This window comes from Patiria miniata, unplaced genomic scaffold, assembly GCF_015706575.1.
Source record: "Patiria miniata isolate m_02_andy unplaced genomic scaffold, ASM1570657v1 HiC_scaffold_16, whole genome shotgun sequence".
NCBI classification, from domain to species: Eukaryota; Metazoa; Echinodermata; class Asteroidea; order Valvatida; family Asterinidae; genus Patiria; species Patiria miniata.
In genome coordinates, this window is record NW_024037054.1 from 9,035,353 (window position 1) to 9,052,854 (window position 17,502).

General features: G+C 38.2%; 1 protein-coding gene across 2 annotated transcripts; it reads left to right on the forward strand.

Moving 5' to 3' along the window:
- The first annotated feature begins 20 nt into the window (after positions 1–20).
- Positions 21–15,639, forward strand: LOC119722913. 2 transcript variants are annotated; one of them, XM_038193318.1, is made up of 4 exons: positions 21–286; positions 8,015–8,208; positions 11,835–12,955; positions 13,415–15,639. In XM_038193318.1, the coding sequence occupies exons 2-4, from the start codon at positions 8,039–8,041 to the stop codon at positions 14,272–14,274; spliced, it is 2,151 nt and encodes a 716-aa protein (XP_038049246.1). In that variant the 5' UTR covers positions 21–286; positions 8,015–8,038; the 3' UTR covers positions 14,275–15,639. The 2 variants fall into 2 exon arrangements, with proteins under 2 accessions (XP_038049246.1, XP_038049248.1); XM_038193320.1 differs by having other exon boundaries at positions 8,018–8,208.
- Positions 15,640–17,502: the final 1,863 nt, after the last annotated feature.

Genomic DNA, 17,502 nt, shown 5'->3' on the forward strand with positions numbered 1-17,502 from the left:
CTATATAGTGCACCATTTGATAGTGCATGTTTACACAACGCCTGACAGCGCATCCGCGGCGGCCGCGCACATTATTTTGTACACTACGGTGTGTACGATAATGTGAATGAACGTCTTCAAGTAAATCGTCCATTCATTCATTTATCGCAAGATGTCTGCCGTGTGCAATCGTGGCGTTGTAGCTGAGGTGAAGGCCGCTTTCCAAAACGACGCACTGCCTTGTCCCAGGTGAAAATCATCGACCTGATGATAGTTCCAACTCAGCCGGGAATTGTCGTCTTGACAGGTTGGTTTTGATTTGGAAAAGGTAGATTTAACTGCGGAGATTTTGCTCTTGATAACGCGCGTAATTTTTCATTTTCATGTTGTAGAAGCGCGACCCTCGCCATTGAAAACACCCTATTCACCCGCCACAATGCGGTGGGCTCTTGACGGAAGCGGGTAACAATGGCTACCGGATAAGTTGGCCAACCGTGAAACTACTTTGTAGGCCTAATTATAGTATTTGATGTATGATTGATGGTTACTGGTGTGGTTTCTAAACCTGTCATGCTACTGAAAAAAAACTACCACTAAGCATATTCCTCCATGCACTAAGGCAGGAAAGATTGAGATGATTTTCCTATATCTGGCCATCACTAGTATTAAACTGGTCTGAAAATTTCTTAGTGTTTTCTCAGTAAATATTTCAATATTTTCCCTGCTAAATTTGACTTTTTAGTACATACCGGTATTATCACTTTCTGATGGCTGATAGTGATAGGTCACTGTTAGGGAAAAATTAGTGACGGCAAGATATGGGAATCTTTCCCAGATGTATTTTAGATGTGCACAAAGTGGTTTTAATGTATGCAAAATTGTTTTAATGTCTTGAAGAAATAGTGGCAATCATGTAGTTTAGGACATCTTTTTTTTTACTAGTTCCGTTCAAAATGACTTTTGCAAGTGACTGTCAAATTTTCAAAAAAAACCAATCTTTTATATTTAGGCACAATTGCAGAATACCCCGCCACTCGATCTATGCACCTTGTAAGTTGTAGCCGGCTACGGAGTCCCGGTTGATTGCCCTCAATAAACCTCAGCGCTACATGTGTGTACTATGCGTCACGCTCCACTGCACTCCCACTTCGTATCCGTGTAGCCGGCAACAACAGGGCAGTTGGTTTGGACTTAGAATTTTTTCAGCAACTCCCATTCATTTTGTGTTGCTTCGTTCTCAAGGAGACCCCCACTCACTATCTGCGTAGCTGGCAATGGACTTGAATTGTTTCTTTCAAGTGATTCCAACCTCGTAGCCAGAGAATTTAGGGGTGTATTTCCGAGTGGCGGGGTATTCTGCAATTACTCCTATATTTAGATTAACCATGCAAGATTTTTGTAATTTTGTTCAGCAGGCCTACTTTTTTTGGAAGAAAATGCGACTTTCTTACCTGTTTTAGTAGTTGGAGACATGCGAGTCAAAGCAGTTAAAGCGCTGTCAAAAAATGTCATCATTTTACCCATAATTTTCCTCCTAAATCAAAACACTGCCCTTCTACAAAATTAAGCTTGCTGATATTCAACTTGGTATCTTAGCAAACTAAAAACCATAAAGTGGTTTATAAAACTTTTTCTGCTGGTATCTTTGCCAACTATTTATTAGTCCCAAAACATGAAAGTCCATTTTCGAGTTATCGAACACAATTACCAAAATATCCTTACACAACTAAGGTATGTTGATGAATATACTGCAAGCTCAAACTCAAAGGTGTTTGGCCTACATTAAAGCATAGAGCAAGGAACAGGAAGGTTTGGCTTGAGAAGGTTGTGGACTCCTGCAGTGAACATTTGACACCATGCACAGACTATGTCCAGTAACAGCTGTTACACTGAATGGTATTTTGACAAATGTGCCAAAAGGTCAGTTGCAAGTCCAGACGGTCCAAGAAATTGTAGATTTATGGACCGATAGTAAATCTGTGAAAATGAGCTCTGAAAACAAGTTGATTGTCTTTGTAGGTTTGGTTGACTACTCTCATTCCTGTTGATATTGAAATATTGCTTTTTCTGTTTTAATTAGGGTATAAGAAAAAGAGAACACAAAATTAGCCCTGGTTTGTGAGGATGAGGAAGTGAGGGCAATTTCTAGAATTACAATTGGCCAGACTTGCTCATTTTGTACTTCAAATAAATGTAGCACATTCAATGTTGTGAATAATGATTTAGTGAAAAAAGTACATTTAGCTTTTTTGTATATAATGAATACTCCAGAATATTCATGTATAGTCTGAAATATAAATCACTAAATAGAACTGACGGTAAAACTAAAAGCCGCTTTTCTGCCTAAATATTACAATTTCCATTTCCAGCAATAAAAATTGTTATAAATGCTAACTGAACTAGTTCTAATACTCAGATCTTTACAGTAGACAATGCAGTAAGGTCATGATTCATTGTCTGTGATACGAAGTTGGAATTCTACCATGGTGAAATGCCAACCTATCAAAAGTGGTCCTATCAATTTATGGCATGTTGAACTAAAAAGCAAATGAAGTTCAGTATTATAAATTGGAGATTTATACAAATAATGAATATTTGTGAGTGCAATGGTAAGAATAATTTTATGAGGTGACAGATGAATGTTCCACTACGAGGCAAAGCCGAGTGGAATGGAACATTTACCTGTCACCGAATGAAATATTTCCTTCCATTACACGAATGTGAACCATTCATTATTTGTTTTATATAACACTTGAATAAATCCTCGTCATCTGATTTGGTCAAAAATGACTTGAGAAAGGTACTTACATCAATGTTCTACTTTTTCAGACAAACTGGTGGTTCGGTCCAATATCCGATTTATTATAAACTGTTCGTCAAGTTGAGAAATATACATTCAATTTATCGCGGTCTAAAACTGTTCCACAACCAGGTTCAGAACTTTTTGTATTTTAAAAACTGTTCTCGACAAGTTCAGAACTACCATATTTAAATTTGTCTAATCATTTTGCAGCAAATGTTATTTGCTTCTTTGTGTTAGCATCCTCAGCATTTACATTGTACATACCGGTAGAGTTCCGATATTTTCGGAGAACAAACAGATTTCTCGCGTATCGTCTGCCAATTTGACATTCTGTGAATCAGATTCGTAATACAGCGCCAACACCGGCAGTCATGCTGCAATAATAATAATAATAATAATAATAATAATAATAAAACAGCATTTATATAGCGCAATATGATCAAAGTGCTTAACAGTAGTTCTAACGAGAAACTATGAAAAATAATATCAATGATATCAAAGTTATCAAACAATGAAAAATAATATCAATAATATCAATGTTAGGCCGGACCAGCTGTCGTCTTATTAATGAAATGTTTCCTTATTATGTTAATAATGTCATCACAGTGAAATGGTAATAGTGTCTCTCTTTTTTCATCGTTGCGTTCTTCCTGAATGTTGTCTACCTGCAGACTTTTACGACTCCCATATTTTTATGTGCAAAATATATTTGGATACAATTTAAAACTGTGAAGGATTTCTTCACTTCTGCAGATTTGAAAAATCCACAGTTCAGAGAGTGTGAATGTTCTGGTGAGTGTTAGGCCATATAGCTATCCCTAACAGTCCTGAATCCTCCAATTTCAATACGATTTTGCATATCCCCTAGGGAGTCAGGATTAAGGCCAATCATTATTTTTAAAATGATGAGTGATTTTTCAGGCCTTTTCTCTAATCAAACTCTGTGCCATTTAAAAAAGCTCTAGCTGTTTTCATGTAGGATTTAATAGTTCAGGACAGGTTATACCTTTGTCCTGTCTGTGGTTAATATTGCATAAAGTGTAGTCTCAATCCACTTATTTTCATAAACTCTAACAGTAACACTAACAGTCTCTTGAAAGTCGTATCATGTGATTAATTTGCTGCTCATTCATATTGCATTCAATATTGAAGTGAATACATGTAGGTCAGAAATAACTCCTTACTTTCATTTTAAAAATAATAGCTATTGAGGTTTATTTGGAGGAACACATAGTTTACCAATCTGGGGAAGAAATTAATTACATAGACTGTGACCTCAGATTTATTTGTTCACAGTCTTTCTTAGTAAGCATGAGAGCAGTTGGTAAATAAAAACAATCACTGAACCCAGTAACGGCATTAGATGATTTTTTCTGGAAATAAATGTGAGGTTGTTTTGTAATTGTTTACTACATGTGTACCACAACGCAACATAATTTTTTATGCAGTAAAAAAACCTTAAGTAGAATATAACAGGGTTAAGCCCGGTTCATACTTCACGCGAAAGCGAAAGCGAAGCGAAATTCGTGACGTCAACAATACGTTTGAAGCGCGTCCACCATTGTTGACGACATGAATTTCGCTTCGCACTTGCTTTCGCGTGAAGTATGAACCAGGCTTTACCCGTGGGAGATAAGAATTTGCAAAATTGTTTTCTAATGTCATTTTCACTGCCCTTAAAGTTAAAACCATAACAACTGCACAGATACATGTATGGGTAAGCAAATTTGCGGACGCATATAATCTATTGTACTGTATCGTTTCTTTGACATCAAGTGACATACCGGTACCATTAGTTTCATGTAACAATTAAAATGCAGTCTGTCCAGTAGGGCTTCTGCCATACAGTCTACATTCAAACAGTGTGACAACCTGAGGACTTTAAATTAAAAAGTTGAACACCACTCAGATATATGCACAGGAAGCAGTGTGTAATACCAAAACATCCTTGGAAGGAAAGCCACTGAAGCTGGTTTAGGAAACCATTCATTGCCTTGACCCTGTCTTCTCAGACATGTCTGTTATACCGGCAGTACTTGACCCCTTGCTTGGAAGTAATGGAACCTTCCTGTAGTTGCTAGGTCGGTTTACATATTTCCTTATTATCACCAAAAATCCCTTAGATTTCATTCTTATTTCTGTAATACAAATAACAGAGATTAAATAGTGAAGTAGCCTTTAATGGCGGCTGTAAAGTTAATACTGATGAAGTGTTTCTTTCTCATTAGTACCTCATGTCCACAATATTTGTCTTAGCTATGTCAATTTGTATTGTACTTGAGGATGGTTATGATTTTATATTGCTCAGTCTGTACACACTGTTACATAATTGTGCAAACGATTGGCACTCAACACTGGTGCACAAATGTACAAGTACAGATCTCTGGGTAACCTACGGTACAGGCAGAAAGTCTGTTAGTAATGCAGGGTGTTCCTGTTGTCTATAATGTTATCGGTATTCCTCACCAGTTATTGATGTGGATGTGTCACACTACTAGGTTATGGGATTAGCCCAAACAGATTCTGTGATGTAAATCACAAGTTGCTTAAATGGAATATACATGTACATCATGTGCAAACATCGAAAAATAAAACTACCAAGTTTTTACGAAATACCTTACTAGGATGTTGGTAAATGACAGTCTAAAGCATCCTGTAAAATTATGCCACCTGGTGTCAAGTCATTTTCAAGAAAATGGTATTTTTGTATACATTTCCAACGGTGGTCGGCCGACCACCGTTGGAAAAACCTAACTATTTTTCAACTAATGCTCCAAATTTACAATTTTTTTCAGTCCAAATTTTGTTTGCTATTGGTTACATGTTCATGACCGGGTGCAGGCCAGCTAGACTGGTTCCCTTACCTAACAATTTTCCGACATCTATAAATTAATCCATTTTATCTTTAGTGGAGTCAGGGAACCAGACTACTTAGACATTTTTGTTTTCCTTGGTTTTTCAAGCATTTTTGAACACAAAACTTCAAACATGTCAGTTAAACAATAATTGATCCATTATACTAACCCCTCAAATAGTTCATTTCTGAAAATTACAGCAAAAGCCAATGATGTACGTATTCCCTTTAAGTGGCAGGTGACAAGTTGCTGGTACATGCATATGTAGGTGGCAAAATGATTGGTTTTTCACCTGTTCATGATGTTATATAAAAACAAAATTGAGAGTGCAATCAGTTCATTCTAAAACAATCTCCCAATTAGCTACATGTAGGGTTACATGTGACTTGTTGTTTTGAGCAAGATGCAGGTACTCCGATAATGTCGGTTATCAAACTTACTAGTATCATTTGAACCATGCAGGTAAATCAAGGTTATATTACTAGAATTCTGGAAATATGAGACAAAATTTGAGTAGCTTTCAACAGTGTGCACTGTGATTGTTCTGTATTCAGTGGAACTCTGAACACGGCCATGTTTGTCTCTGTGTTCCAGCTGGAAAGAAATATTAGGACTGAGTGTAAATGATGGTGGTTCCAACAGTGAATCAAGTTACCTAGTGTGCGTTATTTTGCCCTGCTTCAATTTCCTTTGTGTTGCTGGACAGGATATTTTGTTACATTTCACATGTACGCCAACTGGCAGTCAGAACTCTTAAGTACTTCTACTTGGAATGTTTAGGCCCTTATACAAAATGTTTGTACATGCAAGTCTTAAAGTGCCTTATGAAAGAATGAAATGTTGGCTTTGTAGTACATGTAGTAGTTATTCAGAACACTCACTGTAAACAGTGTTGAGTCAAGTTGATCACAAGTCATCCATTCCCAAGTCAAGTCACAAGCTATTCAAATGAACTATGACAAAGGCATTCCTTTACTGTTGCTCATCACCAGCTACTTATAACCAGAAATGTGGATGGTGTGGCAGAGTTCCTTGTGACTGGACTTAGAACAGGCTCAACTACAGCACTGCATGTAACCCTTAGTTACAGTATCATTATTATTATTATTATTATTATTTATTATTATTTATTCGGCATTAAAAACACAAACAACAAACATTCACAAACAGAGAAAACCAAAAACCAAGAAAACAAAAACGAACATGACGAAAGCCAGGGGCATTTGCCCGGAATTAAAAAAGTTTACCTAAAAACTGTGGCCCGAAGGCCTTCAATTCCAATACCTCTGGCTACATAAAGAATATATATAAATCTATAAAAATCTATAAAAATGTGTTAACAAAAAAACCATATATTAAAAATGGCAGAGGTATAAATGCTAAAAAGTTATCGTCCCCTAATATTAACATCAAAATACCACGTTGAGAAAAAAAACAAGATAAAAAGCAAAAAACAAAACAAAAAAAATAGTCCAACAAAAAGAACGGGTAAAAAAATGTCCCCCCCCCCCATTATAGTTCAAAGACCCAATTATTGTGGATGTCCACATTAAACATTAAAAAAGTTAAAAAGTTTCAATACACGCAATAAAAAAACAAATATTAGAAAAAATAAGGAAAATAATTCCACAAAACATGAGAAAAATGCCACCCCCCCCCAGTAAAAACAGTTTCATTGCAAGTAAAAAGACGTAATATTACCCTGGAGAAAAAAAAAAGTTGAGAATTAGCAAACAAAACAAAACAAGCACGACAAGTTCTTTTTAGAACTAAACATCTGCAGAGCAGCAGTTATCACCACATGGTGTTACTGCAAACCGAAATGATACAAAAAACCCTATTAAACAAACGATATACGCCTTGAAGCTATGCATGGCAGCTGGCATTAAAGTGGACAGAATCACGGGCAATGCCATGTGGAAAGAAATCTCTTCCTGGAAGAAGTATGGTTCTGAAAAGAACCGGTTTTCAAGAAGAGATCTCCCTCCACACGGCGCCATCCGAAACCCTTTTCACTTTTAAGCAAGAGATGAGAAAAAATGTCAACCCCCCCCAAGTTAAAAATACACAAAGAACTAAAAGGACCCAGTACAGTTACTGTGGTCGGCAGAGGTGGCATCTTAGGGAATTGATCCAGCTATTTAACGACATTTCAACGACGCCAGACCTCAGAGATTCCGGTAGCTCGTCCCATTCACGAGCAAACACATTCACTGCAGAGCCGTGAAGTCTTTGTGTGCGAGCTCTAAGATGTCAAAACCGCACTGTTTCTGTGTGTCGACCGTTGACCACAAATTGCCTTGTCTAACAATGTTACAAGTAATGAGGCAATGTTACAAGTAATGATATCCTCTTGTTGTTCTCCTTGTCATTTCAGCAGACGTCTTACACCACATGCATCATGGGTGTTGTGATGCGCACCTACATCTTTGTCTGTCTGCTTGGCATCATATCCACCATCTGCATTGTTCTACTGACTGTCTCCAGTAAGAACACTCACAAGATTCAAATCAGTAAAGATGACAGACGGGCAACGTGGAGGCAACAAAGGAGACCACACCTTCATAATCAGTAAGTCTGGAAGTTTTAAGACTGTGTCTGAGTTTGTGCAATTTTCAATTGTAGCCAAGTACATTAATTCAAATGTTGCCTACATGTAAGTTCTGTTAAACAAATATACAGAAATATCTTTCTCCCTTTTGCCAAAACATAAGTGGATTTTTTTCTGTGTTGTCTGTACAGGGAGACCCTTGATGTTTCCTTTCTTGCAGACCTTTAATATAGCTAAGCACCATTGCGGTATGACCCATACTCAAAAGCTTCAACATGTACTGATGTACAATGTCTATTTGTCAAGTCTTTAAGGTCTGGAATTGGCTGATTGCTTCAAACAGTTTTAAGATTTATTTGGCTCCAGCCTCCATTGGCTATTAGTATGCCGCCTGATTTTTTTTGGCCAATGTGTAAAGTGACAAGTAGCTTAGAACATTGCAGTTCTTCAGCGAGTAGCGCGACTGCGCTCGTCCAGTGAGGTGTGATAAAAATGAGAGTGAGAAGACGCACTCTGTCTGAAGCGGCACGGCGCTGAACTTGATCTGACAGGCCCAAATATAATTATATGACATCATTTATTCATGGATTCCTGATTACAAATCCCAAATCCCAGTTGTGTAAACAGCCATATATAAATGTCATGTGTGGTGTGAGATCTGTAAGGGACGGAGGTCCTAGAAGAGTCACTGTGTACACATTTATGCATTGGCAAAAAGCTGTGATGTCTGTGTGTGAAATTGGAAGGAAGCTAATGGATTGAAGAGTGCACCTTGACGGAATGAGTTTATTTGTACAGGTCTCTGGTTTTGTATTCTCGTACTGCACTGAACCTATCTTTCTACAAGTTCATGTTTTTGGATGCACCAGCAGCAGTAGTAAAGAGGAATTTCTTTGTTTTTGCAAATCCTGTCCTTTTTTTTGTAAGCTTTTTCAAAAAATAAGAATGCTGTTGGGTTAAAATGTGAATTTAGGCTAATCTACTGAAAACATTCAGATTTGTATGTGAAGGTGGGTGTTCTCTACAAATTTTCACAATTTTAACATTAGAAGTAGCCATACTGAATGTAACAGAGTAGGTTGTAGGATTGGGCCCCCCCCAAAATAGTTCAGCTTCCAATTACATGGCATTCAAAAATAGGGTAGGTAGGTAGGGATTTTTTTTTTGTGACAATTTTTTTGTGTACGATCGTATGGAGGCGTCTGCGTGTAGTCAAGGGTAAAGGCAGAAATTAATGGTTTTGGGTGTTATTTTCTCATTTTTCCAATAAAAAAATTAGGGTAGGGGCTAACAAACTAGGTTAGGTAGGGAAACCGGAAGCAGAACTATTATTTTATTTGGCCTTCTGTTTCCGTGACACTGCAGCACAGAATGAAAAACGATTGCAGTGCTCCATGATAAATTGCTTCTTGTTAATGGACAAGGCAGTGATATCTTGTGTTTTTTCTTTAACTTCCTCAGATACTGATTGCATTTAAAATTATATGTTTTGAAAGGTCATTACATGACTTAAATTGTAGTTGGCTCAAATGGTGTCATTACAGAAACCTCAAGGGTATTTGAGTGATATATGTGTGATTTATATTTCCAAGTCAGTAATAACATGCAGATAGCTCTCAGTGGTGTGGTGTGAGTGTGATGTGTTACATTGGCTCATACATGTACTGTGATTCGCTGATCGTAAGTGGTGTTTGTAATCTTGCAATCACATTGGCTTTGACTTATTTCATGAATGAGGAATTCTTCCGGCATGATCTTGAATAGATGAGAAAAGTGCAGCACAGTTCAGCACTCGTGTAGTTGTACGGAATTGTCACATTGAAAAATCGTTTGAATTAACCATGCATTAAATTGTTTGATAAGTCACAGACAGTCAAACACTTCCTCTGCCATGCATTCCTATAATGACTAGTAAAAAACCCCAGTCTGATCGCATTCGTGTAAACACTGTGACTACAAATGTAGTCAAATTCCATTGACTGACAAAAGAGCCTAAAGAGGTAAGTTGTAGGTACAGCTGGCATATCAATCACCTCCAGTCAAAGCATGGTTATATCAAATTAAAAAAAGAATTCTGAACTTTTGAGAACAGTCACTTGATTTAGTTTGACTGTGACTGCTGAATCTGCCGGCCAGAGAGGCCAGGTTACCAATAATATGGGCCAGAATGTAATTGAGTTTTCCGATTTCTACACGTACGGGTAGGGCACTTTTCCTGACTTGCACGATAGTTGCATCAATAAACTTCAAGTTTACTTACATACTTTGTTATTATAAATATGATCTAATGTCATCAAAGATAGGGCAATGATGGCCTGTATTGGTGGTCTCTGTATTTATCATTGGAAGCTCACCAGAAATCATGAAACCTGAAACTTGTGTGAGCCTTGTAGCCAGGGATCACATCCTGAATCGCAAAATATGCTGCAAACCTAGGAAAGTCAAATATGCTGAGGATTTTTATTGCAGCATTGCTTATAAATGCTGCTAGTAGGACTTGAATATGATCCCTCACTAATTTCCCTCGGGTATTTTCAAACATACACAAACATTCCCAAATGTGCTATACTGATCATATTTCATTTCACTGGTTCGTAAAAAATGAAAGAAATTTCCGGACCTTCCCCATGAGAAGAGCTGTGTGATTTTCTAATTACTCCCGGAGTGCCTGAGATTGCTGAAGCGGAACGTCTGATGATGCATTGTAATCATTGGAGCTTGACAGGCGACTCAGGGAAGCGGATGTTATTTGTTGGAGGAGATTAGTTGGCCGTCTATTAGATGAGGAGACAACTTGTGATTGGCATTTTGCGGCTGGCCAGAATGCAAGTTTCCCCGCTAGACACCTCAGGGTGTGATGTGGTGTTTTATCAGGTTTAATGAGCCGATCTGTTTTTTGGGTCCATATTGGTGTGTGCTGTTTCAGACTATACATGTATGCATTCAAAATGGTTTAGTTACAGTTGTTAGTAGTTTGCTTAACCTTGTTGTGACCTTGAAACCTTTGACCTGGTCAGGGGTCAGATGTCAGCGTTTCAATAAGATCTGATTATTTGTTTATTACAGGTAGATTGATTGATCAAGTTTATAATAACAGGATGAGAAATTACTCAGAAACTGAGCAACAATAAATTACGGTAAACCTTGAAGTTGCCTGACAGTCCGGTCCAGACATACTCTGTATCTACCCATAGTGGAATATACGTATGTATATACTCGACAGGGTTATCGGAAAAAACTTATCCTTGAATATGACTTCAAGAGGGGAAAAATCATTAAACTGAAATGAAGTGACTTGCCAGAGTTTTACTAGTACAAAAAGGTAGCTTTCGAAATACCAAAAAATAATATTCTAACTGAAGAAATGGGAGTGGTGCTTCTTTTTAAATATTTTGTTAAAGCCACAAACAGTAAAAATGGCACAGAAATAAACCGACTTTCTTCACAAATAGTCGCCAATAGTTCTGTATTTGGAAGGGCCTTTTTTTACAAACCATAAAATAATGTTTGGTTGTGCTTCTAATAGCTAAAAAGTACAAACATTGTTCCTAATACATGTTCAAAATTTCAAACGTACAACATTGGATTCCCTAGCATTTTAATATGTGAGCATTAAAGTGAAACTGTACTTTTTTTTTTACTGCAGGAAGAACCACCGAGATACGAATGATATAAATTATGGGAATTTGGATCCCAGCCAACACACAAGGGAAGTCGTTCTAGATGATAACATCTTTAGTGTTAAAGCCTTTTCCGATTTTGACCACCGAACTAATAGAAATACAGCAAGTGTTAAGGATGAGACAGACGCTACAAAGCCTGACATCTTTTCTGTCTTGGAGGACAGCAATACAAGACCCGATGCAGAAACTGGCATCTTGCACGTAAAAGAGGCAGTGCAAGGAGGCATGGCCGCTGCATTGCTCATGAGTATTCAAGAGGAAGATACAAATAAAAATGAACCAACCCACCACAGACAAGACAGATTGACTACAGTGGAAAGAGTTTCACCCCAGGAAAAACTGACGGCAACTTATAGGTTGGAATCCAGAGACAAAGATGGGCAAAATGGCAGCCTGGTTAATAGGAAGGACAACAAAAAAGGATTTGGACAAGAACATTTAGTTCGGACCAAGGCAGCATCAAGTGAAAAGCTACCAACTGAAAATGTGGATATGCAAAACAGCAGAATTCTGCATGTTGGCAAACAGAAAACATCCAAACAGAAGGATGGTCCTCCTGTGATGAGACACAGGCAAAGTGGAAACTCCAGCGATGAGAACAAACATTTAAATTATCGTATCAAATCGTCTGCTTCGAATAAAAGACAAGAGTTTGAGACTCGGCAGAGAACTGGTAAGAAATCTCCTGCAGAGATAGCTAAGGAGGTTGCTTTGAAGATGGCTCCTCAACCAAGGTTGAAACCAGTTGCCATTGATCAGAACATCTTGAACCAGGAGAACGGTAGCTATCCGGCCTTCATCAAAACCAGCTCCACCCTGTTCCGGGTTCTTCCCTCTGGAAAGCTAAAAACAGGCTCATGCAAACCTCTGAACAATATGGCCATGATGAAGACTCACAAATGCAGCAGCTCTACACTTCAGAATATCTTATACCGCTGGGGAGATGATCATAACTTGACGTTCATCTTACCTAAGGAGGGACCATACATCGGTCATCCTCAGCCTTTTGATATCAGTCATGCAGAGAGAGTGGTTGGAGACAAGTATAACATTGTGGCTAATCATGCCAGATACAACGAAGAGGGTGAGTTATTCTAAGAGATAATTTAGGAAGAATAGACTGATTGGCTAAGCCCAGCCCTATGATATTTGAACCAATCATAGTCATGACTGCAACACTGTCACACTGCATGTTCAAGCAACATGACGTGCATGGCTAGAACATTAAGTGTGGCATTGGTTAGAGGCACATCATGTTGCCCACTTGTCAGCCTTATGGCCAAATCAGGAATGGTCCATTAGCAGAAGATACGGGGTGGACTCTGGTTTTGCTCCCCTGGTTGCTGCATATTCTATCTACCCTATCAAATTTTCAATTTCTATGGTCACATACATTTTCCATGCGTTGTTAGCTTTTACTTTGGATTTCTAGTGAATCTGTTGTATCTAAGATTTACCCGCTCCGAAGCAAGTTGCTGTTTCCATTAGAATGCAAAATGCTCCAGTTGTTTTTTACAATTTGTCTCAATTTGTGTATCTGTAGGCTTGAAAAAGGTCATGCCGAGTGATACTGTGTACTTCACCATTCTGCGTGATCCAGTCAAGCAGTTTGAGAGCGCTTTCACATACTACAAGTTTGATGAGCGCTACGGCGTGCCTGGCCTGCGAAGCTTCCTGAAGCAACCCGAAGTTTACTTCCAACGAGAGCCTGTGTTTCCTAGACAAGCTGGCCGCAATCAGATGATGTATGACTTGGGACTTGATGCACGCTTCATGGATGATACCAGCCCAGAGGTCCACGATTACATCGCTATGATTGAGAAAAACTTCCAGGTTGTGCTGATTGCAGAATATTTTGAAGAGTCATTGATCCTGTTGAAGGATTTGCTGTGCTGGACCTTAGATGACATTGTGTACTTCAATCAGAACTCACGTAGCCAGTCCTCCGTCCGTAGGGTTACTGCTAGTATGCGAAGGGGAATCCTTGAGTGGAATGCGGCCGATACTTCCATGTATGAACACTTCAACGCGACACTGTGGGAGAAAATCCGACGTTATGGTGTGGATAGGATGAGAGGTGAGGTGGCTCAGCTTCGACTGAGGAATGAGATTCTGAAAAAGAAGTGCATCGGTGGGAAACTGGAGTCTCACGATCCTAGGATGTGGTACCCTCCAGGGATCAAGGTGGACAGTTTTGTTCTGAATCCTAGTGCAAGAGGGGAACGTCTGTGTGAGCAGTTGATCCGACCAGAGCTGAGTTATATCGACATCTTGAAGACAAAGCAGAGGAGAATCACTGCCAGGTTTGATCGAAGAGATGAGTTCTTCCGACGCCACCCACAGTTCAGAGAAGTCCATGCACGGAGATTACCAAAGGCAAGGCCACAGAGAATACAGGGTTGAGTTTGACACTGCTACTTGTATGTGAGCTTGAAAACAGTACAGAAATATAATGATCAGTATTCAGTAATAGTTGAGATGAAGGGAAGTGCTGAAGGTTGTTCCCAATTCATGTCTGAGGCTATTAAAGATAAAGATGATCTCCACTTTGGGGAGTGTGTATTAGTATGTAAGCTTGATTTGTAGTACTGAGTAAAAAAAGATCTCCATGCAGCACCATTGCTTATAATCATGATTGAAACAGAGTTGTATGGATTTGTTCTAGGCTAGCGCTTGACAGGGTATAGCTTTGTCGAACTCTGTGCTCACATAAGAGAGAAATAAGCATATCTCTGTACTAAAAAGGAGTTAATGTGTATACCTGTAGAGATTGAGGTTGGTTTCTTTGGTATTGCGGGGAGCCAATGGTCTCAGTAGGCATACCTAAGGCTGACACTGCCCCCAAGCTGTCTGGAAAAATATAACTTCCCAGTGCCGAAAAATGGTGCATCATTCTAGAATTATGTGCCGCATAGTAAATGGTAAATAGGTTTTTGTACAGTATTCAAAATTCAGCCATCAAAATACTGAAAAGATGGGTGTTTGGGGTAATGTTTATAAGTTCTCTCTTCCAATCTGTTGATGTTCACATTTTATCCTGAAACTTGAGTGTATTGATGTATTTTGTGCATATTCAAGGACAATGATATTTTAACAGGTGCTAGGATTATAATAAAAAAAAAGATACATTAGCACCTTACTGAATGCCATAATATCCGTAACAGGTTTGCCAAAGAAATAAATCATCAGATATCTAGAAAAAAAGAGACAAATCGGCTATGAACATTTTAAATAATATTGGTGCTCAGTTGCACATGACTGCCAAATATTATGAAGTTTGAAAGATTGAATTATATTTTGATTAAAAATTTTGGGTGAGAAAAAGCAGCCATTCATACAGTTTCCCTTTTTGTCTTCAAAGTCTATTTTTGTCGGACAACATATTTTTCTCCAATTTCCATCATCAGTTTTCCAGTTCTTAATTTTGCCAAACTGTTCTTGCTTCAAGGCAGTGTCTTCCATTGACAAATTTGTCTGTTTTTTTCTAAACTAAAATCAGTTCTGATCCTGAAATCTTGATCCCCAAAGTCTGTCCCATTCTTGCAAAACTTCATAGATCAAAATGACCGTCTTCTAATATTTAAAAGGTAAGCCATTGTTATTGGTGCTTAAGTGGGGTTATTAATTTATTGTATTTAGACTACTGTAAGTAATTGTTGCCAATTGGCTTTGTGTTTGGCTTGGTACATTGTTGTACATTCTTGAAATTCTTCCAATTGCTAATGACGTTAACCAAAGCGTTGTACAATTCTTCCTGGATTGGCTCATGACCAAACGATAAGGGTCGTTATTAGTCAGAATTGTGCAGTTGGTGATTTCCTCATTATTTTGTTACACCCAATGTTATAGTCTGTGTCCCAATTATTTTGCTATAGCCAGCAATACGACGTGTCTATGGAAGTGGCTGCTGGTACATCCATAGGCGCATGTGTAATTGCAAGCCGTATCCAAATAATTTGGACACCATCTTGGATATCGGTTTGGTTGGATAGTAAAGCGAATGGTGCATAGACTTCCCTTCTTGCTAATGCTACATACACTGTTCACCTGACTAGAGTGCTGGTGTACATGTAAATGCATTATAAATGTAAATGCATTATAAATGTGTATTAATCATTGTGTATATGTACATGTATGCACCCATTGCCGTTGGGTTTTCTGAACCGTTCCAAGTATTTAGAAAAGGCAGAGAATTGTGATGAATGTATTCGGGCATTTGACAAGGAGTAATTAGGTGCAATAAAAAAAAGCTACTTCACGGATCATTACGGGCAGGTAAAATGAAGAATCACTAATGGCAGTGTTGGCTATCTTCATGCCTCTATGTTGTGTTAATAATAACTGGAAATCAGGGGCTCATGTCCAAAGCTGGTTAGCACAGAATTAAGCAAAGCAAAGAAAATTATTGCTGAGCAGAAATACGTTACCAATTAATATAAATGTCGTGTGATCTCGGCTTTTTTTGTGTGGAACATAACTTTATAAGCAATATATTCTGTTAGTCTCCTTAGCATCTTCTTGCATTTCCTGGCTAACGTCTTTAAGATCAATGATTTGGTTCACCCCTTTCTCAGACCTTGTTCTGTCAGCTCATCCCACAACCCATTTCAGCTTGGCCTACTTCTGGTTGATTTCATTCTGGATTTCCTTGCAATATTTTTTGGTGTTGAGCTCAAGACATCATGCAAGAATGCCAATCCATTTTCATTTAATTCCAAGTATGTGTGCTGTAACCTCCAGGCCGGGGTATAATCAGTATCCATATTAATTGTGCTTACTTGACAGGTGGTATTTCGTTTGAGCTTTTTTCGTAAATGTCAACCGTGTAGCTTTGTGATCTGAACTGTGCAACATACCAGTACGTGTACACAGGAAGCATTGATTTTTTTTTGGGGGGGGGGGGGGGATTTGGCCGTGTAGCAGGGCATGTAGAATAAATCTGTGTTTATGGATCGTACTGGTCGATGTGCATTAGTCAGATAAGGTTTTGCAAGTGATATGGAATATTTCTTTTTTTTTCAGGGGGAACTTTACTGTATTTGGCTTTTTTCCATGATTTCTGAAGGGGGGGGGGGTGAGCTTTATTGCTAAATTATGTTGCTTTTAATGTTTTAGCATGTGCGGACATTTTTCGCAGAAACAATGGCAACTGTCATAGCTTTTACAATGTACTTGCCGCATAGCTACAAGTAGCTTTACAACTTTTAGCTTAGAATTTACCGTGAACATCTACGGTACATATTTATCTGGTGTATGATATGGAGATAGCAACATGGCCAATGAAGCTTATCCAAACACATCTGGCTTAACAATCAGCAAAGACCAATGTTCAGTGAACATGGTGCAAAATCATCACACTTTTAATGAAATAATGACACTGTAGAAGTATCAGTACCTCAACCTGATCTAAAGAGTTTTCATGCCAAGCAACATTCAACATTATATTATTTAGTTACATTGTATAAAACAAGAATATGCAAATATGTTAATTTTTTTAAGAGGCTAAATAAAAAAGAAATATGGGTATATTTTCAAGTTTATTTGATGTACTTCTGGCTGTTTTTAAAATTTTTGTTGGGTCTTATTTAAAACTCCAGTACAAGTTTGGTGTGTGCTATTAGCTGATAATTT

What these genes read in the sequence shown, in the direction of transcription:
- LOC119722913 (XM_038193318.1), top strand. Translation starts at nt 8,039, where the DNA reads ATGGGTGTTGTGATGCGCACCTACATCTTTGTCTGTCTGCTTGGCATC. An exon ending in AGACCACACCTTCATAATCA is followed by an intron (nt 8,209 to 11,834) that starts GTAAGTCTGGAA and finishes TTTTTACTGCAG; the next exon opens with GAAGAACCACCGAGATACGA. An exon ending in TGCCAGATACAACGAAGAGG is followed by an intron (nt 12,956 to 13,414) that starts GTGAGTTATTCT and finishes GTGTATCTGTAG; the next exon opens with GCTTGAAAAAGGTCATGCCG.